The following is a 26,749-nucleotide window of genomic DNA, read 5'->3' as shown; positions in this document are numbered from 1 at the left end:
CACCTAGACACATTATAATGAAGATGCCCAACATACAGAATAAGGAGAGAATTTTAAAAGCTACAAGAGAAAGGAAGCAGATTACATTTAGGGGCAAGCCAATCAGGATAACAGCTGATCTTTCAACACAGACTCTGAAAGCTAGAAGATCCTGGAATAACATATTTCAAACACTGAAAGAAAATGGGTTCCAACCAAGAATTGTGTATCCAGCGAAATTAAGCTTCAGGATGGAAGATGAAATTAAAACCTTCCACGACAAACAAAAGTTAAAAGAATATGCAGCTAGAAAACCATCTCTTCAAAACATCCTCAGCAAAACATTACAGGAAGAGGAAATGGAAAATAACAATGAAAACCAACAGTGGGAGGTAGGACAGTAAAGGGGGGGGGAATAATCAAAGAGGAAAACAAACCATGTTTAGTAACATAAATAAACAAATATGGCTGGAACAACAACCCATATCTCAATAATAACCCTAAATGTTAATGGCTTAAACTCACCAATTAAGAGACACAGGCTAGTAGAATGGATCTCAAAACAAGACCCAACAATATGCTGCCTACAGGAGACGCATTTGATAGGAAAAGACATACATAGGCTGAAGGTGAAAGGTTGGGAAAAATCATATCACTCATATGGACTTCGGAAAAAAGCAGGAGTGTCCATACTCATATCAAATAAAATAGATTTCAAGCCAAAGTTAATCAAAAGGGATAAAGAGGGACACTACATACTGCTTAAGGGAACCATACACCAACAAGACATAACAATCATAAATATATATGCCCCAAACAATGGCGCAGCTATGTTCATCAAACAAACTCTTCTCAAGTTCAAGAGTCTAATAGACCACCATACAATAATCATGGGAGACTTCAACACACCTCTCTCGCCACTGGACAGATCTTCCAAACAAAAGTTGAATAAGGAAACTATAGAACTCAATAACACAATTAATAACCTAGACTTAATTGACATATATAGAATATACCACCCAACATCAAGCAGTTACACTTTTTTCTCAGCAGCACATGGATCCTTCTCAAAAATAGATCATATATTATGTCACAGGGCAACGCTTAGACAATATAAAGGAGTAGAGATAATACCATGCATCCTATCTGACCATAATGGAATGAAACTGAAAATCAACGATAAAAGAAGGAAGGAAAAAGCATACATCACTTGGAGAATGAACAATAGGTTACTGAATGATCAATGGGTTATAGAAGACATCAAGGAGGAAATTAAAAAATTCTTAGAGATTAATGAAAACACAGACACAACATATCGGAATCTGTGGGACACATTGAAAGCAGTTCTAAGAGGAAAATTCATTGCTTGGAGTTCATTCCTTAAAAAAAGAAAAAACCAACAAATAAATGATCTCATGCTTCATCTCAAAATCCTAGAAAAAGAAGAGCAAAACAACAGCAAAAGAAGTAGAAGGCAAGAAATAATTAAAATCAGAGCTGAAATTAATGAAATCGAAACAAAAGAAACAATTGAAAAAATTGACAAAACTAAAAGTTGGTTCTTTGAAAAAATAAACAAAATCGACAGACCCTTAGCGATGCTAGCGAAGAGAAGAAGAGAGAGAACTCAAATTACTAGCATACGGGATGAAAAAGGCAATATCACAACAGACACTTCAGAAATACAGAAGATAATCAAAAATTATTTTGAATCCTTATACTCCAATAAATTAGAAGATAGTGAAGGCATCGATAAATTTCTGAAGTCATATGATCTGCCCAGATTGAGTCAGGAGGATATAGACAACCTAAACAGACCAATATCAATTGAGGAAATAGAAGAAACCATCAAAAGACTACCAACTAAGAAAAGCCCAGGACCGGATGGGTATACAGCAGAATTTTACAAAACCTTTAAAGAGGAACTAATACCAATACTTTTCAAGCTACTTCAGGAAATAGAAAAAGAGGGAGAACTTCCAAATTCATTCTACGAGGCCAACATCACCCTGATACCTAAACCAGACAAAGACACTTCAAAGAAAGAAAACTTCAGACCAATATCTCTAATGAACCTAGATGCAAAAATCCTCAATAAAATTCTGGCGAATCGGATACAAAAACATATCAAAAAAATTGTGCACCATGATCAAGTAGGATTCATCCCTGGGATGCAAGGCTGGTTCAATATACGGAAATCAATAAATGTTATTCACCACATCAATAGACTTAAAAATAAGAACCATATGATCATCTCGATAGATGCGGAAAAAGCATTCGACAAAGTACAGCATCCCTTTATGTTCAAAACTCTAGAAAAACTAGGGATAACAGGAACATACCTCAATATTGTAAAAGCAATCTATGCTAAGCCTCAGGCTAGCATCATTCTGAATGGAGAAAAATTGAAGGCATTCCCTCTAAAATCTGGAACAAGACAGGGATGCCCTCTCTCACCACTTCTGTTCAACATAGTTCTCGAAACACTGGCCACAGCAATTAGACAGACGAAAGAAATTAAAGGCATAAAAATAGGAAAAGAAGAACTTAAATTATCACTATTTGCAGATGATATGATTCTATACCTAGCAGACCCAAAAGGCTCTACAAAGAAACTATTAGAGCTAATAAATGAATTCAGCAAAGTGGCAGGATATAAAATCAACACGCATAAATCAAAGGCATTCCTGTATATCAGCGACAAATCCTCTGAAATGGAAATGAGGACAACCACTCCATTCACAATATCTTCAAAAAAAATAAAATACTTGGGAATCAACCTAACAAAAGAGGTGAAAGACTTATACAATGAAAACTACAGAACCCTAAAGAGAGAAATAGAAGAAGATCTTAGAAGATGGAAAAATATACCCTGTTCATGGATAGGCAGAACTAACATCATCAAAATGGCGATATTACCAAAAGTTCTCTATAGGTTTAATGCAATGCCAATCAAAATCCCAAAGGCATTTCTTGTAGAAATAGAGAAAGCAATCATGAAATTCATATGGAAAAATAAAAGACCTAGAATAGCAAAAACAATGCTAAGCAGGAAGTGTGAATCAGGCGGTATAGCGATACCAGACTTCAAACTATACTACAGAGCAATAGTAACAAAAACAGCATGGTACTGGTACCAAAACAGGCGGGTGGACCAATGGTACAGAATAGAGGACACAGAAACCAATCCACAAAACTACAACTATCTTATATTTGATAAAGGGGCTAAAAGCATGCAATGGAGGAAGGATAGCATCTTCAACAAATGGTGCTGGGAAAACTGGAAATCCATATGCAACAAAATGAAACTGAATCCCTTTCTCTCGCCATGCACAAAAGTTAATTCAAAATGGATCAAGGAGCTTGATATCAAATCAGAGACACGCCGTCTGATAGAAGAAAAAGTTGGCTACGATCTACATACTGTGGGGTCGGGCTCCAAATTCCTCAATAGGACACCCATAGCACAAAAGTTAATAACTAGAATCAACAAATGGGACTTACTCAAACTAAAAAGTTTTTTCTCAGCTAAAGAAACAATAAGAGAGGTAAATAGAGAGCCTACATCCTGGGAACAAATCTTTACTCCTCACACTTCAGACAGAGCCCTAATATCCAGAGTATACAAAGAACTCCAAAAATTAGACAATAAGATAACTAACAACCCAATCAACAAATGGGCCAAGGACCTGAACAGACACTTCTCAGAGGAGGACATACAATCAATCAACAAGTACATGAAAAAATGCTCACCATCTCTAGCAGTCAGAGAAATGCAAATCAAAACCACCCTAAGATACCATCTCACTCCAGTAAGATTGGCAGCCATCATGAAGTCAAACAACAACAAGTGCTGGCGAGGATGTGGGGAAAAGGGTACACTTGTACATTGCTGGTGGGACTGCAAATTGGTGCAGCCAATTTGGAAAGCAGTATGGAGATTTCTTGGAAAGCTGGGAATGGAGCCACCATTTGACCCAGCTATTCCCCTTCTTGGTCTATTCCCTAAAGACCTAAAAAGAGCATGCTACAGGGACACTGCTACATCGATGTTCATAGCAGCTCAATTCACAATAGCAAGACTTTGGAACCAACCCAGATGCCCTTCAATAGACGAATGGATTAAAAAAATGTGGCATTTATACACAATGGAGTATTACTCTGCATTAAAAAATGACAAAATCATAGAATTTGCAGGGAAATGGATGGCACTAGAGCAGATTATGCTAAGTGAAGCTAGCCAATCCCTAAAAAGCAAATGCCAAATGTCTCCTTTGATATAAGGAGAGTAACTAAGAACAGAGTAGGGACGAAGAGCATGAGAAGAAGATTAACATTAAACAGAGATGAGAGGTGGGAGGGAAAGGGAGAGAAAAGGGAAATTGCATGGAAATGGAAGGAGACCCTCAGGGTTATACAAAAGAACATACAAGAGGGAATGAGGGGAAAGGGAAAAATAATACAAGGGGGAGAAATGAAGGTCAATAGGGGGGGTAGAGAGAGAAGAAGGGTGGGGAGGGGAGGGGAGGGGGGATAGTAGAGGATAGGAAAGGCAGCAGAACACAACAGACACTAGTATGGCAATATGTAAATCAATGGATGTGTAATTGATGTGATTCTGCAATCTGTATATGGGCTAAAAATGGGAGTTCATAACTCACTTGAAGCAAAGTGTGAAAGATGATATATCAAGAACTATGTAATGTTTTGAACAACCAACAATAAAAAAAAAATAAAATAAAATAAAATAAGAAAATAAAATAAAAAAAAAAGAAAATGAGGTTTTGAAAGAATAATTCATTTGTCAAAGATCCCATACAATGTTCAAAAGGGATTTGAAACCTGGTATGACCACTCCGAAGTTCATGCTGTTAAACAATATGCTATACTGCTTATGAATAAAAATCATAATTGTTTGTAAACATAATAAGAAAGTTTCTTTCTATAGTCATTGTGATGTGTTGACTATACATATTATGCACCAAATAAGTTCAGCATTGTAAAAATTGTAGAGCTATTGAATATGAACCTATTCATGGCATTTGACACCTCAATTTATAGTAGGTATATTCCTGAGTTAATTTACTTTCCTTATATAAGGAAAATTGCCTTAAGTATTTTTTCTAAGATTGCCTTATTTATCCTATTGCTCAACAATATGTGCTGAGGATATGGTAACATTCAGCATAATGATCTTAAAGCTTGTCATGAGAGAAGAGAGCTAAAATATTCCTGCTGATGATTTGAAAAGAAATTTCTCAAGGTTAGGCCTTTCCTAGAGAGTGAAAGTTGATATTTCTATTTTTAACCTTAATTTAAAAGTCTATAAACCCCACAATTTACTTAGTTTTTAGGGATGTCAGTCTCCTTGTATGGCCCAAAAGGTTAATGAAGGTACAGTTTCCCTAAAATCACAAACTTGCTGATTTGCTTGTCTTAAGGAGGTGGTTACTGATTTTAGTTGTATTTGACAATTTCAGATAATCTTGTTATCAATGGAAGCATTACTTCTGGAAAGAATGCAATATCAAGTGGCAGGTTTTCTTTGTTCTGAAATGCAATGGATATAAGAAAGGAGGCCCCTACACATGAACATAGGGGCATCATCTCACTTGAGGACAGACTTCTCTCCAATTCTTGGCTCAAACCAAGCTCCCAGTTCAAGAAGGGCCCTGCACACCTGCAACTGGTACAACTCTAGGCAACTACATTTCCCAGAGATAGCATGACACCATCTAGTCTGTGTTCTCAGTCCTCCCTTCCCTTTTCTTTTCTTTCACCTCTCTCTTCCTATTCACATTCCATTGCCTTGTTTCTCAAAATCCTCACTCTTAGGTAACTGTCATCATTCTCCTCAGGCAGTTGGTTGATAAAGACTTAATTAAGCCAGTGGCATGTGGGAGCCAAACGGTACCAGCTTGTGAGAGATAACTGCTCAATATTCAGGAATTTTACAAGCAAACTTTCAACTTTTGGTAGCTGGTCATCAGCCTTGGAGGAAATGCTTATCCCCAGGAAATCGGCATTGTTAACACTCCCTACTGGCCTGTGAGGAGCTGGCTTATCTGCACACCACTGGGTACTACACTGCCCAGGGGACTTGCAGTCTTAGTGGGTACTCCTGAAAACCTTAAAGATTCAAAACGAACTTCCATCTCTGAGATTTCTCTAACAGGGAATATTTTCTAACAGGGGTAAGTGATAAAAATAATAGAGACATTGCCAAGGGCTACCACATAGGCACACGCCTAGATCATCTTGGTCCAAGTTGGCTCTACAGATACATATCACTAGGAGATATGGCAGGAAAAGGTCAGAAAGGCAATGCCTCTCTGGGTCAAGAAAGATTCCCAAAGATACATGTACATGTAACCATTATATAAAACAATTCTGTAACACTGACCTGCTGAGACAGACTGTTTTCCGAGTTACTGACCAAAACAAAGAATGAAGCATGCTTTCCAAGAGAGGACCACGCTTCTTGCACCACCACAAAGGATGTGGAGGTAACTCAGTCTGTGCACTGAAAAACTAAATTTACTGAATGCCAATTAAATAATCTAATGATTTCTACAACTGAAAATAGGTCTTAATATTCTACTGAGATCTTCAAAAATCAAAACTTCTGGACTAGTGCCTAAAGAAAGGCCAACCTTTGTTACCTAAGTTGCATTGAACTGCACTTTTTCATAGCCCCAGAATATTTTCTTTAAAAGAGGGAATAGATCAATGGTGCTTAATATAAATTAGTCATCTTTTCCATGTATTTCTTTCCATGCTTCTCTAAGAATTGATTGTGTGCTAACTCTGTACCAGTCACTGTCATGGCTATACACAAGAACATTTAGGTTGTAGTCCCACATTGGGTTTCAGAAGATTCTGTGCATTTCGAAAATAGATGGTGAAGGAAGTACTACTGAAAGCCCTCATAGAGATTCTACCAATAATATACAAAGAAATCACTTTCTGATTTGCTCACTATAATTAGAAAATGACATTTGAAAGTTATAACCTTTTACCTTTTTGGTCCCACAATAATAGTCATCAAAAGCCTTTGAACGTATATGATTTTATTTCTAAGGAAATATGTGATGTAGCTTTATAGCATTCTTGAGAGGAACATAAATGTAACAAATTAAAAATATACTTTACAGGGAATATCATGAAATACAGCAAGAAAAATTTTGGTTTACAATTAACCCATGTTTCTGAAAATATAGAGTCACATTTTAATAAAAAATGGATTTTAAATAATGGGTTCTAGGAACTGCAGTTGTAGCAATACTTTGATGTATTTTTATACTTGTTTGCTATTGGAAAAACACATGTTTCTTTCAAAGCACATCAAATTCATGAACACATTTTATATGCAGAGCTCAGTAAATATCGTTTTGCAAGCTGTACTCATTTTAAAATATGATCAATAATGGAAAAGATTCCATGAGCTTCTGGAAAAAGGTAAATTCATTTCAGCTGTTTGGGGGTGAAATAGTGTGTAGATGTCTATTAGGTACATTTGATTTATAGTATTAAAGTCAGAAAAATCCGTATTAATTTTATACTTGGATGACCTGTCTGCTGGTGATAGAGGTTCTTGCAAACAACATTTAGTTGAATTTTGTTTTTTGATCCAATCCATTAATCTGTGTCTTTTAACTGAGGAGTTGAGGCCAGATGCATTCAGGGTTATTATGAATATGCGTTTGTAATTTTCTGATATTTTGGTTTCTTTACTACATTTAATTCTGTCTTAATTTTCATTTAGTTGGTTGCTCTTCTCGTGGTCATCATCTATTTAGGAGCTTTGGGAGTTATTTTTTGGGTATATCTTTGTGCAGTTTATCTTTGAGTATTTTTTGTAGTGCTTCTTCAGTGATCATAAATTCTTTTAGCTTATCCATGTCATGTAAAGCAATTCTTTCTACATTGATTTTGAAAGAGCTTTGCTGGATTTAGAAATCTTGACTGACAAAATTTTTCTTTAAGAGCTTTCTTTGAATAGCTCATTCTGGGCCTTGTTGTTCTTTAGGATCTGAGTTCAGAAGCCAGAAGTTAGCCTTTGTGGCTTGCTCCTAAATGAGACCTGATGGTTTTCTCTTGCAGCTTTTAGTGCTCTTGCCTTCTTTTCTATGTTAGGTATTTTAATTATTGTGTGTAAAAAAACAAAAAGTTGAAACTGAGAGAAAATTTTTTAAAAAGAAATAAAAAGGAAGAAAAGATGATATATATTTATAGCTACCAGGTATTTTGTCTTCTCTTTTTGATTTTTGTTAATTAAGAAAAAAGATAAATCAAAAGTTACCAGCCCAAGCTAGGTGAAGTCGGAGAAGAGAAAAAAGCAGATCATACAACAAATACCTTTCTGACACCTGGAGCTTCCAAAACCACTAAGAACACTTTCATTAAAATTAACTGTATGAAAATTTATATTAAATTATGTAATGAATATTAATTAATCAGATATATTAAATTTTATTTAAATTCATTTCTTTACATTTTATTAAATTAATTTAAATAAAATTTAATAAATTTTAAATATAAATTATGTTATAATTTAATATAAATTTTTATTAAATTAAAAAGCAATACAAATAAAATTTTAAGTGCTACATCAAAAAAATCAAGTTAAATTAAATGTAATAAAACTATCACAAAATTAATTATTAAAATAAATTTAAATTAAAGGTAATAATATTAATTTATATTTAATTATAATATAATTTATATTTAAAAATTTGTTTCATACTAAATTAATTTTAATAAAAATGTTCTTAATGGTTCTAGAAACTACGGGTGTCAGAGAAGCAACTGCCACATAATCTGCTTTCTCTCCTCTCCGACTTTCACCCAGCTCAAGCTGGAAACTCTTGATTCATCTTTTATCTTAATTTACAAAAATAAAAAAAGATTAATTTTAAATACTCTTTTTGATAACCCAGAGAAGCGTTTAGATAAACAGTCCAGATTTTAATGATACATTCTTACAAATTAACTTTTCCATTGGAAATGATTGATGTATTAAGACTTTTGGTTTGACTCACACTTAACGTGTAGAAACCATTTTCCTTATGGACATATTTAACACCTAGAAAATTGAATTTAACCTGAAGTGACTTTGTAGCCAATTGAAATAGTTAAATGGATAAGTTTTGATTAAAGAATTTTAAAGAGAATCTTAGAATTGAACCACTAAATTTCATATTTGGGCTCTCCAAGTGTAATTTTGTTTTAGTAGTTGGACAGTGTTGAACAAAAAGTCCTGATAAAGAACTATTACACCTAGTTTGCTCATCTGGTCTCAAGGGTATGTTGGGGACACTTTTGGATCTTCCCACTCAAAATGGCTATATTTAACACCTAGAAAATTGAATTTAACCTGAAGTGACTTTGTAGCCAATTGAAATAGTTAAATGGATACTAACAAATAATCCTTGTTCTCTTTCCATACTGAAGGTCTGGAGTTGCTGCTGGAGGTCAAGGACATCCTAAGTGTATGAAACTGGAGACATTCTAGCACAAAGAGCTCGTCTTTCCACGTCTTTCTGCTGGATAATTTGAGTGAGTTTCTCAACCTCATCTTTAGACAGCTGATTGATCTGTTTGGTTAAAGATACATTCTTTGAATTACAAAGTTGAATCTCAAGTATTCGTTCTTTGATTCTTTTCACAAATTTTTCCATTTTGGCTTTACATATGGCATGGTTTTCACTCCCATTTTCTATATTAAGGCTTTTCACTTTTGTTTCTGGAAAACTATCAGCATTCTCTGTTTGAATGTCCTGTCTCTCTTCATGCCCCTGGGCTTTTATTTGTTCCATGGTTTTCTGCAAATTCTTAATTTCCTTGTCTTTTTTAAAAATCAGTTGGGTATGTGCGGCCTTCATCTGCTCATACTGGTATTTAAATTTATCCATTTCCTCCTTCTGCTCCTGTAGAGACTGAAGTAGTTGCATTTGACTCTGGTTTTGATTGTCAATGACCTTTTGATGATGTGTAACTTCCTCTTCCAGATGATTCTTGAAGACATTCAGTTGAGATACCTCAGATTCTAGTTCTGTGATACTATCGAGGGTTTGAGGCTCAGCCACAGCTCCAACTCGATTCCGCTGTTCCCTAAGTCTTTCCAATTCTTCTTGCAGATGTCTGTTTTCTTCTTTCCTGGAGCTAAGACTTCTGTCTTTTGCCTCTATGGTCTGCCTTAAAGTTTCATTTTGTTTTAAGGCCTGAGAACACTTATCTAAATCCTTTTGCAGTTCTGAACTTTCTTGTTTGAGTTGGCCAATAAAAACTTCTTTCTCATTTATTAGTTGCATCAATTGCTTCTGTTCTTCTAAACAAGATGTCAATATTTCCTTAGTTTCTTTTTGATCAGTAACCATTTGCTCAATATTCTTCTTGAGTCCTGCTATTTCAAAGTCTTTCTCTTGACTGAGTTGCACTACACGCTCCTGTTCCAGCTGTAAGGCAGAGGTATTCCAATTACATACATTTGAGAGTTCCTGAATGGTCTGCCTGTAATTGTTTGCCTCTTCCAACAGTCTCTTTTTGGCCTGACACAGTTCTACTTGTATCTGTTCTTTCTCTCTTTTCAGCGTCTCCATAATAGTGTCTTTTTCTAGAGAAATTTGGTTGTTATCAGCAATAGATTCTTCCAACTGATGCCTTACATCTTCACATGCTGAAATCAACTTGTCATTTTCCATTTTCAGATCAAAAGCAACTTTCTTTAAATTTTCATTGAGCTGTTCTACTTCTGCAAGATTTTGCTTCAAGTTTGTAATTTCGACTTCCCCTTCTTTAAGCAAGTCATCCTTAAAATGAGAGTCTTCATTAACAGCATGTCTTAACTTGTTCCGAACTCTACATAGTTCCTCTTCCTTTTGGCTAATGTATTCCTTAAGTTCCAGGTTTTCCTGCTGGATGTTTAAACTACTTTTTTGTGACTGACGTAGCTGACCTACTAAATCTTTGACTTTAACTTCAAGCTTCTGCTTGGTTAAATGCAAATCACAGAGGCTCAGTGCACTCTCAGTTAACTTTTCTTTCTGTACATGCAACTCTTTAGTCATGTCCATTTTATCCTCCTCAAGTTGATGAACTCTCTCTTTTTCATCATCCAGATCTTGTTTCAACTTTTTGATTAGACCATCTCCTTCATTTTGCTGTTTTGATAGCTCATCTATTATCCAATTCATGTGCTTTGTGGCTTCCCGGTGTTCATTGTACAGATATTCTAACTGAGCTATCAGCATTTCCTTTTCGTTAATACTCTCATACAGCTCTTGCTCCTTAGCCTCCAAGTTCAGTGTTAAGTCTTGTATTTGTGCATTCAAATACATGTCTGTTGAAGCCATACTTTTAATGACTTCATATTCCCAGCTCAGTTTGCAAAGTGATATCTGAAGTTCTTTCTTTTCTTGACTCAATAATGACTTCTCTTTTTCTAAAACTTGCACATGTATTTGAAGTTTCTGATTGTCTTCAGCAAGGCTGGTATCCTGTCTTAAACTACTCAGTCTCATTCTTTCATTTTCAGCATCAGACAGGGCTTGTTGGAGTCTGAACACTTCTCCCACTGATGAACTCTGTGGAGAAATTGTTCCCTTTTCTGCAGCAGGATCACTCTGCTCCATCACAGAGGGCTGCAATTTACTACATTCCACTTTCAAGGTTTCACACTCTTCAATTATTTGTCTCTTTTCCACACTGAGCTGCTCCTTTTCTCTCTTCAGGACATCTCTGTCGTGTTCTGCAGAAGATAATTTTTTATTTATGACTTTGATTGTATCCTCAAGTTCTTTGATTCTTCTTGTGGACTCTAGTTTTTCAGTTTGTAGAACCTGAATAGTGTTTTGCATCTCCCAGACTTGAGACTCATCAGTGACTGTAACTCCTGAGTCACCTTGGTGTAACAGCTTTTCAAGTTCTGCGATCCGTCCTTCATAGTCATTTGACTCCTGTTGATGCTGGTGATTTAACTCTGCCAGTTTCTGTTGATGTGCATTCTGCAAAATGGACATTTCATGTTGGTGATGATCCATGTCCTGACTTCGGTTTTGTTCCAGTACCTTAATTGTATGGTGTAGTTTGCTGATTTCACTTTGATCTGAATCATTTGTTCCTTGTGCCTGCGTGTTACGCCTCCAATGGCCAACTTCACATTCAAGTCTTGAAACTTCATTTTTCAATCTGTTTATTTCCTGTTGTGATGAAATTATGTAACTAAAGTCCTAGGCATCGTCATGGAAAGGTGACAAATACTGGCTGAGTCCACAACCGAATGAATGAGGTGCGCTGGTTGCTGGTACACCACCGGCTTCTGAAGGTACTGATTGAGCAGCTGACTGCAGGCTCAACATCTGCTCCTGTAGTGCCATCTGGCTTGCTTGAAGATGGCTGATGTCTACCTGTTTCTGTTGCAGCTGGTTTTGGTAACTTGTAGATTGAAGGTTTATTTGAATCTGTGATGCTTCATCTTTTTTTTCCAGATCAGTACAATACTTTTTAAGTCTTGTATTCTCTGATCTCAACCTTGATTCTGTGGCTTCAATTTTCTTTCTTCGACAACGAAGTGAACTGTCTTCCACAGCTTTGGAGACCTCCACAGGCATATCTATGATGCAGCTGGAGACTTGGCCAGTGGGGGAAGCCAAGAACTGACCCAAGAACTGGCCCAAGCTGAAGGCTAGACCTCTAAACCACGAAAACATTGCTAGAGCTTCAGAGAGCCCTCAGCTGTGCTCCAAAAACCGCTCTATGACCATCCACCTTCCAGCTGAATGTCCTGGAGCGTTGCAGGGGTCAATTATGACCAAAGCATTCAGAATTCCGGGGAGTGCAGGGTTCCTGCCCCCTTGGCACTCTGCCTTAAAGGTAGAGGCCTGGCCTGGACTTTGACTAGAAACTTGCCACCAGGGTCTCAGTCCCCCCCGCGGGGCCTCTGCTCCCTCCCTGGACTTTCAGCCCTCTGGTTGGGTGACTTCTCCCTCAGAGTTAGTGACTCCCCCAGCTCCAGCTGGTCCTGCCACCTCCATGCTGGCCGCCAGAACATCCCCATCGGAGACACTTTACCCTGTCTTGGAGGCCTGAAGTTGAAGTTCTGTCCTCAAGGACTCAAGTTTTCTATGAAATCTAATCTGTTGATGATGGTTTGTTTTTTTTTGTTTGTTTTTTAATATATGACTGCGGAATGCATTACAATTCTTATTATACACATACAGCACAATTTTCTACATCTCTGGTTTTATACAAAGTTTTTGCACATACATGTACTTTGTATAATAATGATCATCACATTCCACCATCATTTATAATCCCACGCCCCCTCCCTTCTTTTCCCACCCTCTCTGGCCAATCTAGAGTTCCTTTATTCCTCCCATGCTCCCTCTCCCTATCCCATTATGAATCAGCCTCCTTATATCAAAGGAAACATTTGGCATTTGGTTTTTTTGGATTGGCTAACTTCACTTAGCATTATCTTCTCTAACTCCATCCATTTACCTTCAAATGCCACGATTTATTCTCCTTTATTGCTGAGTAATATTCCATTGTGTATATATGTCACATCTTTTTTAAATCCATTCATCCATTTAAGGGCATCTAGGTTGGTTCCACAGTTGAGCTATTGTGATGTGTGATTTGTGTCTTTCATTTTCATGAGTTCTGACTGGTTTCTTTTCAATATTTCTATTTCTTTATTGAAGTGGTCTTTGATCTCCAATATTAGCTTTCTTCATTCATTGGTTAGATCTTCTTTTAGTTTAACATTTTTAATAATCATTTTTATAACCTTTGAAATTTCATCTACTTCCATATCTGTGGGATCCTTTGTTGGGAGATTCTGAATTTTGGAGGAGATTTTTTGGCCTATTTTCTCATGTTTTCGGAGGTCTTGGTTGGACTTGTGCATCAGTTTAGATAGATTCTCCTTCCTCTTTTAAGTCCTCTTGTGGATAGTTATCTTTTTTGCTTTATGAGTAGATATCCAATGTGCAACCTGAGATGCCCCTCTGATTGTTCCTCCTTGAGACCTGTTTTTTTTTTTGTTTTTGGGTTTTGTTTTTTGGTTTGAGAGTTTTGTTTCCCCAATTCTCTGCCCTTGAAGTAATGTGAAGGCTCAGGTGGGGCTAGATCATCATGTGTGGAGTGAGATTTGCTGTTACTTACTTGGCAGAGTTGTGAGTATTGCTCCACAGTGAGATCTCGACTCTATGATCTTGAAATGTCCCTATCACTTTCCAGTCCCTCTTACAGGAAGTGGGAGCCAGGAATAGCACTACTGTTAACAACAGTTGTACAGTGTCTGCTGTCCACTTTGACATCTATAGCAATAATTGCCACCTATATAGGAATGTTGAGGTGAGCATCAGTATCATCAATACCAAAAATAAAAAATCATGAACTCAATCAAGAATTAAACAGCAGGTGTCTACTATGTCGTGTATTCTATCAATAATCACAACAACATGAATGGGGTATGAATTACATTAACTATCTAATTCTATTAGACAGTTGAAATTTCTTAAGTAAAGAGAAAATAGGGTAGGAAGGCAAGAAAAGTTTGAAATATGTTAAGTAAACAAAAGAGAATCAGGAGATAGGTAGCTGATGTTGACTATAAAGAATGAATTACCAAAAAAAATTAACTAAAAGTAATTAAAAGACAAAAGAGGAGAGGGAGCATGAAAATTTGGTATTGGGGTGGAGAGAAACTAAAGAAGTGGGATTAAGGACAAAAACCAATATAGAAACAAACAAGCAAATGTAAGATCAAAACAGTTCAAACCTGTATATAATTATATCCCACCTAAGTCAAAACAAAACAAGGCTAAATCATAAACAGATGCAAAAGAAAGCAATTAAATGAAAGTAAAATTACATAAATATATATTTTTTCTAACCTATCCACACAGTGAGAATACACACACACACACACACACACACACACACACACCCCTCAAAAATTGCAGAATAAAAAGAAATAACAAATAAATAAAATATAATAATTAGCCAACCACAGGAATATGGTTTATTTATCCCAGGTTATTAAGGAAAATGTGTATTATATGGTATAAACTATGTAATTTCTAATACACACATCACAATTTAGGCAAATAAGTTCAAGAACTCCAAACTCTCTGAAAGTTCATGCATTCTTTGAATCTGAATTTAAAATATAGCACTCTTCATTAGGGTAGGCACTAGATTGACACAAATAAAATATGAAAGTCAAGTATAAATACATATGGAAAAAAGAATTTATAAAAATACATATAACCAATAGTATGAACTCATTGAATGAGTTAAGAGAAAAAATAGATTATGAAACATCATAAATAATATATCTACTTATGTTTTTGACAAAGTAGCTATGGTTGAGTTTCAAAGAGCTGGAAATATTTAGCCATGTCCAAATCAAGCACTGTTTTCTCTTGGCTAATTATTCCCGGTTCTTCTCTAATAACTTATGTGGCTTAAGTTCAAGCACTTTCACCATCCTACTCACATCTCTTTGGATATATTCTGCCTTAACATAATCCTATAGAAGATGAATATTAACAAATGATAGTTGAAGAATAGCCCGATTGGCTACTTATAGAAGAGGCCCATTCTGTTTTGTAATGGGGATGCCGCTTTGTAATAGTGCAGCCTAAATTGAGAAGTGCTTTGTACTGTAGTCATATTGTATTGCTCACTCATATTAAATTCATTCTCCTAATCTGAGAGATCGCATTGGCATACACAGGTTACACTCCAGCATATGCTGGAACATGGAACTCTTACTGCCATTTCATAACATATTCCTACTTGCTCATCCTGGACCTTATGGAACAGTGAATAGAATATGACACTGAGAATAAAATTTGGTTTAGGATAGTGAATATTTTAAGTTGAAACTAAATATGTTCTACATGGGAAAATAAATTTTGAGGATATTTTCATTATCATGTATGTTCTTTCTACCATATCTTCAAAAACAGAGAGTATATTCTTCAAAAGAACGAATTATACTTAGGAGGCTCAGTCAGTAGGAGTCCATGTTCCAGGAAAAAGTAAAAAGGAAAATGGAGATGGGAATGTATTACTAGTAGAGCATTCTTGGGTTCTATGATTAGTACCACAAACCACCATCAGCACAACAACAAACAACAACGGAAGAAAAAAGCATAATTCTAAGAGTTCGTATTTATTGAGACTTTACAGTGAGCCACAGTAACACTGTGAAGTAGATCACAAATGTATTTTAGAGATTATTTTAGATTACTTAGATTAATAAATAATTTAGATTATTTTAGGAACTGATTATTTGCTGTGATTCTGACTTAAAGAATTTTTTAAATTCATTTTTTTATTTGTTCTAAGTAGTTATACATGACAGTAGAATGCATTTTGAACATCACACATAAGTGGAGTATAACTTCTCGATCTTCTGGTTGTACATTATGTAGAATTATACAAGCCATGTAATGTCTGATTCATTCTACTATCCTTCCTACCTCACCTCACTCACCTCTGTTCAATCCAAAGTTCCTCTGTGCTTCCCTACCCTACTCCCTTATTGTGGGTTAGCATCCACATATCAGAAAACATTCAGCTTTTGGTTCCTTGGAATTGGCTTATTTCACTTACTATGATATGGTCCAGCTCCATCTATTTACTAGCAAATGCCATAATTTCATTCTTGTTTAAGGCTGAATAAACAAGATTTTATTCTAAAATATATACCACATTTTCTTTATCCATTCATCTACTGAAGGACATCTAGGCTGTTTCCACAATTTAGCTATTGTGAATTGTGCTGCTATAAACATTGATGTGGCTGTATCCCTGTAGTATGCTGATTTTAAGTCCTTTGGGTATAGACCAAGGAGAGGGATAGCTGGGGCAAATGGTGGTTTCATTCTCAATTTTTCAAAAATCTCCATACTGTTTTTCATATTCGCTGCAGCAATTTGCAGTCCTGCCAGCAATGTATTAGTGTACCTTTTTCCCCACATCCTCAACAACACTTATTATTGTTTGTATGCATAATAGTTGACATTCTGACTGGAGTGAGATGAAGTCATAGAGTAGTTTTGATTTGCATTTCTCTAATTGCTAGTGATGATGAACATTTTTTCATATATTTGTTGATTGATAGTATATCATTTTCTGAGAAGTGTCTCTTCGGGTCCTTGGCCTATTTGTTGACCAGGTTACTTGTTTTTTTGGTGTTTAGCTTTTTGAGTTCTTTACATACCCTAGAGATTACTGTTCTATCTGATGTTTGAAGGGTAAAGATTTGCTTCCAAGATATAGGCTGTCTATTCATCTTACAGATTGTTTTTTTTTTTTTTTTTGGCTGAGAAGACATTTTAGTTTGAGTCCATCCCATTTATTGATACATGATTTTAATTCTTGTGCTATAGGAGTCTTATTAAGAAGTTGGGGCCTAATCCCACATGATAAAGATTAGGGCATATTGAGAGAGGGGGGGGGGTGTCATTTCATTTTGTTGCATATGGATTTCCAGTTTTCCCAGCACCATTTGTTGAAGAGGCTATCTTTTCTCCATTGCATGTCCTTGGCACCTTTTTATAAGAAAGGAAAGCTCATAGAAGATATAGACATGTTCATTATTACACAACTAATCATTGGTTGGAAAATAATCAAAGTTCTGTCTGTCTCACCTAATCCTGTATTTCTTTCTTCCTGTCTGTTTTTGTTATTGAAATGCAGAATATAAAGGTCCAAAGAGGCCACAGATTCATCAAAGTGATTTATTTTTCTATACCACCTAGAGAATAGTAGATAGGAAAGAAGGAAAGAGGAAAGGAAGGAAGGAAGGAAGGAAGGAAGGAAGGAAGGAAGGAAGGAAGGAAGGAAGGAAGGAAGAGGAAACAGTCTTGGACATTAGTTTTCCCACCACTGGAGGATTAGTGTTTGGGGCCATGCTGTGGGGAAAGTATGCATTTGGAGACTTGGATGTATGTTTGTTGGCAAAAGCCTGGGGAGCCAGCTGCCTCCTGCAGCCCCTGCCATGGAGCCTACACTACCCCTTGCTTCTGGAGCCATGATAGTCTAAACACCAAGAGAATTCACCTTTGTGAGGAAAGGGCTAAAACAATGTTGTTGCCAGAGAGAGCACTTTTTTTTCATTGATTTTAAAAAAATGGCAACGGAAAGCTTTACAATTCTCATTACATGTGTACAGCACAATTTTTCGTATCTCTGGTTGTATATACAGTATGTTGACATGACCAATTCATGTCTTTATACATGTAATTTGGATGATGATGTCTATCACATTCCACCATCCTTGCTAATCCCCTTCCTCCTCCTTTACCCTCCCACCCTTCTGCCTTATCTAGAATTCACCAATTCCTTCTCTAGCTCCCCCTCCCTACCTCACTATGAGTCAGCCTCCTTATATCAGAGAAAACATTTGGCAGTTGATTTTTTGGGATTGGCTAACTTCACTTAGCATTATCATCTCCAATTCCATGCATTTATCTGCAAATGCCATGATTTTATTCTCTTTTATTGCTGAGTAAAATTCCATTGTGTGTATATGCCACTTTTTTTTATCCATTTATCCACTGAAGGGCATCTAGGTTGGCTCCACAGTTTAACTATTGTGAATTGTGCTGCTATAAACATTGATGCGGTTTTGTCCCTGTAGTGTGCTGATTTTAAGTCTTTTGGGTATAAATCAAGGAGAAAGAGAGCTGGGTCAAATGATGGTTTCATTTCCAGATTTCCAAGGAATCTCCATACTGCTTTCCAAATTGACTGCACCAATTTGCAGTCCCAACAACAATGTATGAGTGTATCTTTTCCCCCACATCCTTGCCAAAACTTGTTGTTGTTTGTCTTCATAATAGCTGTTTTCTGACTGGAGTGAGATGATATCTTAAAGTAGTTTTGATTTGCATTTCTCTAATTGCAAGAGATGATGAACATTTTTTCATATATTTGTTGATTGATAGTATATCCTCTTCTGAGAAGCGTCTCTTCAGGTCCTTGGCCCATTTGTTGACTGGGTTATTTGGTTTTTGTTTTTGTTTTTGTTTTGCTGTTTAGCTTTTTGTGTTCTTTATATACCTTAGAGATTAGTGCTCTATCTGATGTGTGGGGGGTAAAAATTTGCTCCCAGGGTGTAGGCTGTCTATTCATCTTATAGATTGTTTCTTTTGCTGAGAGGAAACTTTTCAGTTTGATTCCATCCCATTTATTGATTCTTGGTTTTAATTTTTGTGCTATAGGAGTTATTATTAAGGAAGTTGGGGCCTAATCCCACATGATGCAGATTAGGGACTACTTTTTCTTCTATTAGACATAGAATCTCTGGTTTAATTCCTGGATCATGATCCACTTTGAGTTGAGTTTTGTGCATGGTGAGAGATAGAGATTTCATCTCATTTTTTTTTTTTTTTTTTTGCATATGGATTTCCAGTTTTCCCAGCACCATTAGTTGAAGATGCTATCTTTTCTCCAATGCTGTTTTTAGCCACTTTGTCTAATATAAGATAATTTTGTTTGGGGGGGTTAGTCTCTGTGTCCTCTATTCTGTATCATTGGTTTACCAGTCTGGTTTGGTGCTGTTTTTGTTACTATTGCTCTGTAGTATAGTTTCAGGTCTGGTATAGTGATGCCACCTGCTTCACTCTTCCTGCTAAGAGTTGCTTTAGATATTCTGGGTCTCTTACTTTTCCAGATGAATTTCATGATTGCTTTTTCTATTTCTATGAGGAATGCCATTGGATTTTGATCAGAATTGCATTAAATCTGTGTAGTGCTTTTGGTAGTATGGTCATTTTGATAATATTAATTCTGCCTATCCAAGAGCAAGGTAGATCTTTCCATTTTCTAAGGTCTTCTTTAAGTTCTTTCTTTAGGGTTCTGGAGTTTTCATTGTATAGATCTTTCATCTCTTTTGGTAAGTTGATTCCCATGTATCTGCACAAATGTAGACTATAAGACTATAGTTCCAAACACATAAACCTTAGCATATTAAAACTTATGGAAGGTCCTAGGCCTTCAGTGAAATTGACTCTATTTTACTCCCACCTCAAATTATACTTTAAATATACAAAGGAAAAGTTATATTCTTTAAGCTCCCTTTCAAGCTTATTATGCGCATTTACCAATTATATGAAAAAATCAGATGCCAACTGGTTAGCAAAAGTCAAGTGAATCTAAGGTTAATTTTTATCTATAACTTCCATGTATTAATCTACATTGAAATATAGTTATATTTTAAATCTAAAAATTTGCCTATGCATCTATATATATTTATACATAGAGAAATCAAAGGACACATCAGATGTCCACTGATTGACAGGTAGTGAGGTCTATAATATTCTATTGGAAATAACACTCTTTGAAGCCATCACTTCTTTTACTCAATTGTTGGGACCAGCTTTTTCAAAACATTCTTTAAATGATATTATGAAGAATGTGGAAAATACAAGTGTCATGGTTTAGACATGAGGTGTCCCCCAAAAGCTCATGAATAAGACAATGCAAGAACAACCAGAGTGAAATGATTAGATTATGAGAGTTATAACCTGATCAGTGGATTAATCAACTGATGTGAATTAACTAGGTGGTCACTAAAAGCAAGTATGGTGTTGCTGGAAGACAGAGGTCACTGGGGGCATGTCTTTGGGGTTTACATTTTGTCCCTGGTGAGTGGAGCTTTCTTCTCTGCTTCTTTGTTGCCATGTCCTAAGCTGCTTTCCTCTGCATACCCTTTGGCCATATGTTCTGCCTCACCTTGAGCCCAAAGCTATGTAGTCAGCCAACTCAGACTGAACCTCTGAAACCAGGAACCAAAATAAATTCTCTCTCCTATATGGTGTTCTTGTCAGGTCTTTTGGTCACCGTGATGGAAAAGGTGACTAAAACAACAAGGAAGGAAACTTTGGTAAAACAGCTACTTCTAAATTCAAACTGAAACCTCAAGGAAGGCCAAAGTCTGGAAGGGTACTTTATGGGTACAGCAATGGGCTTACATGGAGAGCCAGGCTAGTGGAATAGGCTCTGCTCAGGTTCAAGGTCCACTACATGATTTTCTTATCTATCCTGTTTTTTCTTCTTTTGCTTCTGCATGAGCCTAAATAAACACATTGTTTATCTAGAGGGGTATGTTCATCATATGGTGTGGGCCCAGTTTTTTTTTTGGGGGGGGAAGGAACCTAGTGTTGAAATTGGCTGTGGACATGGTGGTCTTCACAGCCTTTGAGGCACAGTGTTTGCTCAGGGAGAGGAGCTGGCTGCAGGGAGGAGGCTTTGCCTCTGCTGCTGAATTTTAATGAATGGAATCTATCAACAGAGTCAGGACACTGTAAGGCCTAACAGGTTCCAGGCCCCTCCTTGGGCTGAGATGAAACTGGGGATAGGAGTCTGACACAGAACTTCTCATACATACTATTAAAGAAACCCAAAGCCACAGCTTGTCCTCAGGAAGCCATTTCTTCTGGATACCAAGGTTTGCAAGCTTTACTCCTGCCCTTTTGTCAGATGCTACTGGGAAATAAAGGACACCTTCTTCTGCAGCATTGTATACATAATGTGCAACAAGTTGCTACCATAATTAGCAAACAAATGTCACATGTTATAAATTGTGAATACACAAATTCTGAATTGCATTTTGTCCTTAAAATGAAAGACAAAGCCTGCAGAAGGCAGGTTTCCTTCAGCCCCAGGATACTACAGCCCACACTGTATCACAGAGCAGGCTCTGCTTCTGATCTGATCTAGTTGTGCACGGGTGGGAGCACAGGTAGCAGTGGTAACTCATTCAATCTATTCCTCCTAGGGTGTCTCTGAGTCCACTCTATTTATTTCACTGGCAGAGAGCATGTTTTTTCATCCGTTTGTGTCACTGAACCAACTGTGAAAAGGGAGAGCACAAGATGGATTCTATTCCTTGTGAGTTATTAAAGCAAGTTTCAGCAACTATAAATCCTGATAATAGGTGTTAACCTCAGAAGCAGAGAGATACAACTCAGTCTGTTGAACTTGGTGGTGAAAAAGGTAAGAAAATCAGTTCTTCAATGAAAATCTGAAGAAATTTGTAGGAGTTCTGCGTTTGGGATTGGGGTCCCTGATGATTTCATGGCTGTGGCATTCTTGGTGTCTGGAAAAGTTTCTGTGCAAAGACATAGGATGCCTGGTTGCTATGGTAGTGCCCTCCATACTAGAGTCTTATCAGCTTTCACATTAATCTTAGGCACATAACTCCTGGGAATAAATGAACTGGCTTGATAACTGCAATATTTCACCGAGCTCAGGTGCTCTGGATCTGCCTAACAGTAATTTCAGACAATGGACTTTCTCGAGAACTACACAAAGCTCCTAACATTACATTTTGTAACTATACAATGTAACTGCACAATAAGCAACCTTACTGATACTCTAAACAATAATATGGTTATGGTACTAATGACCTAATGTAAACTATTGGTATAAATAAATGTGGCCGCTTGGACAAGGACCCACTCTGCCACCTTTCCTTCCTCTGCACCTTGTCTCTTTGTCTCCTCTTTATTATTATTCCTCACAGAAGTCCCTATTTAGATTTTGAACGTGGATTTTGATGTTCACAGTCAACCCTAATCAAAAGTGAACAGGGGCTGGGGTTGTGGCTCAGAGCTAGAGCGCTCTCCTAGCATGGGCAATGCGCTGTGTTCGATCTTCAGCACCACATAAAAATAGAATAAAGATATTGTGTCCAACTACAACTAAAAAAAATATTTAAGAAAAGTGAAGAATAAATCCTTTTGAAAAATGGTTGGGTGAAGTTTTACACTATTCCCTTTGGTCTTGTTCTTTAACATCTTATATGGTTGAGCTTAGAATGATCCAACGTGATTTAAATGATGTTGCACAGGAAAATTTTGTGGTTATTTAATGCAGATACGGCACACCACAGGAATGCCTTTCCTCCACCCAGGATCTGCATAGCATTGTCACCATCTCCCATCTCAGCTGCTGCAGAAGGCCAGCCAACAAGGCTGGATGCAGATTAGTCAAGGGTTTCCATTTGATTTTTGAGGAAAAGCTTCCTTTGCCAATTGGCCAATTTGCTCCTAAGCTGCAGGATATCTCCCTCCCTATCCAAACACATTTCCTTTAGCCTATTTCCACTATTCTCTCCCTCTCACCTCTTTCTACCTCTAAAAAGATGAGCACTTTTTTTTTCTTTTTTACTTCAAACAGGATATAGTTTTTCTCGGAGAAGTTGGATGATATACAGATCAATGGATCTCAAATAGATACTCTGGGATACTTGTCATAAAGCCCAAGGGACAGATGAGCAGTTTTGCTACCCACAGAGGGGAAAAAATCCTATAAGTCAAGAGCAACCAACCCCTCTCCCACTACTTTTAAGAAATCTGGTTGCTGGGCTGGGGTTGTGGCTCAGCAATACAGCGCTCACTTTGCATGTGCAAGACTTTGGTTCGATCCTCAGCACCACATAAAAATAAATAAGTGAAATAAAGGAATTGTGCCAATCACAACTAAAAAATAAATATTAAAATAAAAAAAAGAAATCTGGTTGCTTCTTTCTTTTCCTTTGTCAGACAATTCCATTATAAAAGAGACAGAAACATTCTTCCTTTGTGAATTCTGGTATTTACTTATTCATACTGTGTGTCATTCCTGGCCAACATTAATAATGGGCTGAATTCTTAGGGTTTGCTATATTTCCTGCACCCCAGAAAGGCTGCCTGTCAGATTGTTCTGAGGACCACTTGAGGCTAACTCAGGATATAGGAGAATAGCCTGTGATGTTGTTCCAAATTCTCTGTAGCACTATCCATCTTCCCACCCTGTAACTTGCCAGTACTTGTCACATTTTAGAAACAACTTTAATGTAAGTCAGAGTAGAATAAGGTTCCATGTTCATGGTTTTCTGTTTGTTTTATCTATCTTAATTCCTCTGGTAGATTACTGATTGTAAAGTGGATTAGTATGGTCTGTTGTCTCAATCTAACTCAGTTTAATAATCACTATGAAATCCTTGCTAAAGGTAGATATAAGGCTGCAGAGTTTATACAAAAAGTCAAGACTTACCTCACATTTTAAATGGGTAGATCATCCAAAATAACAAGAAATTTAACACAGGATAGAGTGAACAAGTGTCATAGGAAACAGAAAAATAATCCATTTACTACTACAGTGTTCTATGTATTGTACCAGAAATGGAATCCTGATGAGAAAAGAGATGAGGAAAAAAAATAACATGAAGAAGGAAAAGGGTTCTATCAAACACTCCTGACAAAAGATAAAAAGATAAGCCTAAGCCTTAATTCTAAGGTTTATGCTCTTCTAGCTATACTGGAATACTCTGAATAATATTATGCCAATCTGGTTTAGGGTATAAGTGCAGAGAAGCCCTTACTTTATCCCAGAAAAGAGTAGTGAAAAGCAAAGAATACTGGGACCTCACAGGCTGTTTGCTCTGGTCAGGCAAAGTTGAAGTCTGCATTTCAACAAAAATTCTTTTCTAGCTGGGAGAATGATCCTGTCTCTAAACAGACACAGAGGTGATTCATTTATTTCTTTTTAAAAAAAAATGTTTATTTTTTAGTTCTAGGTGGACACAATATCTTTATTTTAAATTTTTATGGTGCTGAGGATTGAAACCGATACCTCATGCATTCGAGATGAGCACTCTACCACTGAGCCACAATTCCAGCCCCTAATTCATTTATTTCTTCCTGACCCAGCAGCCCATTGATTCTTCAAACAACTCTGTTCAGCTTTCCTATAGCAAAGGAATCTCCTTCCATGTGATTTCCATCATATGGCTATCTCTGCCCTTCTCCGTGAAAGCCCCTCAGATGTTTGAAACAGATACAAAACCATCCTTCTTGTGGCCCAATTTATCCCTCTACACCTTGCTTTTATGTACCTATATACCACTGCCTCCTTCAATAGGTGACTCTTCACAATCCTTTTATTTTATTAGAATATAAAAATAATCAGTGACTATTGTAGAAAATCTAAAAATGTATAAACAACCCTAGAAGTGTGCGGTCCACCTGGAAAATTGAATGTGTGACATAGACAATATCAGGGGGACAAAAAGTAGTTGTTTGAATGAAACTGGGTGAAAATGACATTGAGCTGACTGATGATAGATGAACGGAGGAATAAGGTAAGCCTGGCCACAGAAGATGCTCCATGAAGAAAAGAGGTAGAAAAAGATACATGTTGTTTAGAGAACTGTGTGAGGTTAGTTTGGCAAATGGGTTACATGAAGGAGTGGTAAAGATGAAACTATAGATCTAGTGGGGCAGGAAGGACCTTACCAGCAAAGGCATTTATTTCTGTCCAAAAAGTTAATACATGTCATTATTGTGTTTAAGGAAAAGAATAGAATAAAATTTTTGTTGCTGCAATGTCATTCTGCTGGCAGAGTAGAAAAAGAATTGAAAGGAGCTGGGATCAAGAAGAAGTCATTGAGGAGGTTATCACAGAGAGAGACGTGGTGAAAGCCAGAATGGCAACATTTCCAGAATGGAAATGAAAGAAAAAGTACTCAGGAGATAGAGTCAGTATACCTGGTGTCTGATCAAATTTGAGGGGTGAAAATTTCTGGGAATCCAGTATCTGGGGCTATTTGAGTAACTGAAAGATACTCAGAGTGTTTAGAACAGAGGTTATTTCAGAAAAGAGTCAAGAAATAAGACTAGAGGTAGGACTGAGCCTGGTGCAGATCCATGAGAGAGGGGTAGAAGACTTAGAACTTCATTCCCAGGACAATGTGAAGGCTTTGAAGAGTGATCAGCCGAGTGCTCTAGATCAGGGCTCCATTACCAAAGAACTCATTCAGGCCACACAATTTAATCTCTTGGCCACAGTGTGAACAAGGAATTGTAAGAAGGGGTGAGATGAAGACAGAGATAAGTTAAGAGTATTGCAATTATCCACATGAGAGAACATAGTAACCTGGATGGAAGGGGTAACACTAGAGAGTGTTGTATTAGAAATATTCAGCATGAACTCCAAGAAGATTTAGTAAGTGATGTGATTATTATATTGTAACACAATATTAAACATCCAGTATACATACATTCTGGGCCTGCACTGTGTTCTGCAGTCTCTAGGGTTTGGTCAGATCACAGGAGGTAAGGTCATTTGAAAAGGAAGAGAGTTTCTACTTGAGTTAGGCATATCCCAGGATGGTGGGATATACAATTCAAAAGTTCAGGAGAGGTACTGAGCTAGAGATTTAGATTTGGGGATCATCTACATACGTGTGGCAATTGAGACATTCAAAGTAGATGAGGTTGCAGGGAAGATGTCTATAGGCTGAGAGGGGAAAAAGATCTAGAGCCAAACACTGAAAAACAGAAATTAGTGACTTTTCTTATTGAACTTAAACCTACAGCTGACACCTATCGTTTCTAAGTACTCACCTCCTAAAGATGATTGTCAGTAATTTTTTTCCAAATATTCTCACTAGGCCTTACTAAGAATTTCAAATTTGTTCCTACAACAATCATCCTGAAGTGGATCTACCATGAAACTAATAAAGCTTCAAATGTAGGGATCCTCACTTGCACTGGCCTCTTCTGAAGTATTTGGTGGGGACTTAATAATGTATTCACAAGTCTAAGTTTTTATAAAGTTTGCAAAAGTAAAATACAGGCATGTCTCTGTACTAGTGCATGTTTGGTTCCAAATCACTGCATAAAACAAATAAAGCAATAAGTTCAATCACATGATATTTTAGTTTCCCAGTGCAAATCAAACTTAGGTTTACACTATATTG

General features: G+C 36.8%; 1 protein-coding gene across 1 annotated transcript; it reads right to left on the bottom strand.

Moving 5' to 3' along the window:
- Positions 1-8,722: 8,722 nt before the first annotated feature.
- LOC124099015 (thyroid receptor-interacting protein 11-like) lies at positions 8,723-13,204 on the bottom strand. Its single transcript, XM_046453967.2, is given in 1 exon segment — positions 8,723-13,204. A coding segment is annotated over 1 exon segment (3,339 nt). The 5' UTR covers positions 12,690-13,204; the 3' UTR covers positions 8,723-9,350.
- Between the last annotated feature and the right edge of the window lie 13,545 nt (positions 13,205-26,749).

Source organism: Marmota monax, unplaced genomic scaffold (assembly GCF_021218885.2).
Source record: "Marmota monax isolate L192 unplaced genomic scaffold, Marmota_monax_Labrador192_F-V1.1 WCK01_AAM20220418_F8-fsc00011, whole genome shotgun sequence".
In the NCBI taxonomy this organism is placed as follows: Eukaryota; Metazoa; Chordata; class Mammalia; order Rodentia; family Sciuridae; genus Marmota; species Marmota monax.
The sequence above is the reverse complement of the archived record's forward strand: the minus strand, read 5'-3'. Positions and strand labels throughout refer to the sequence as shown.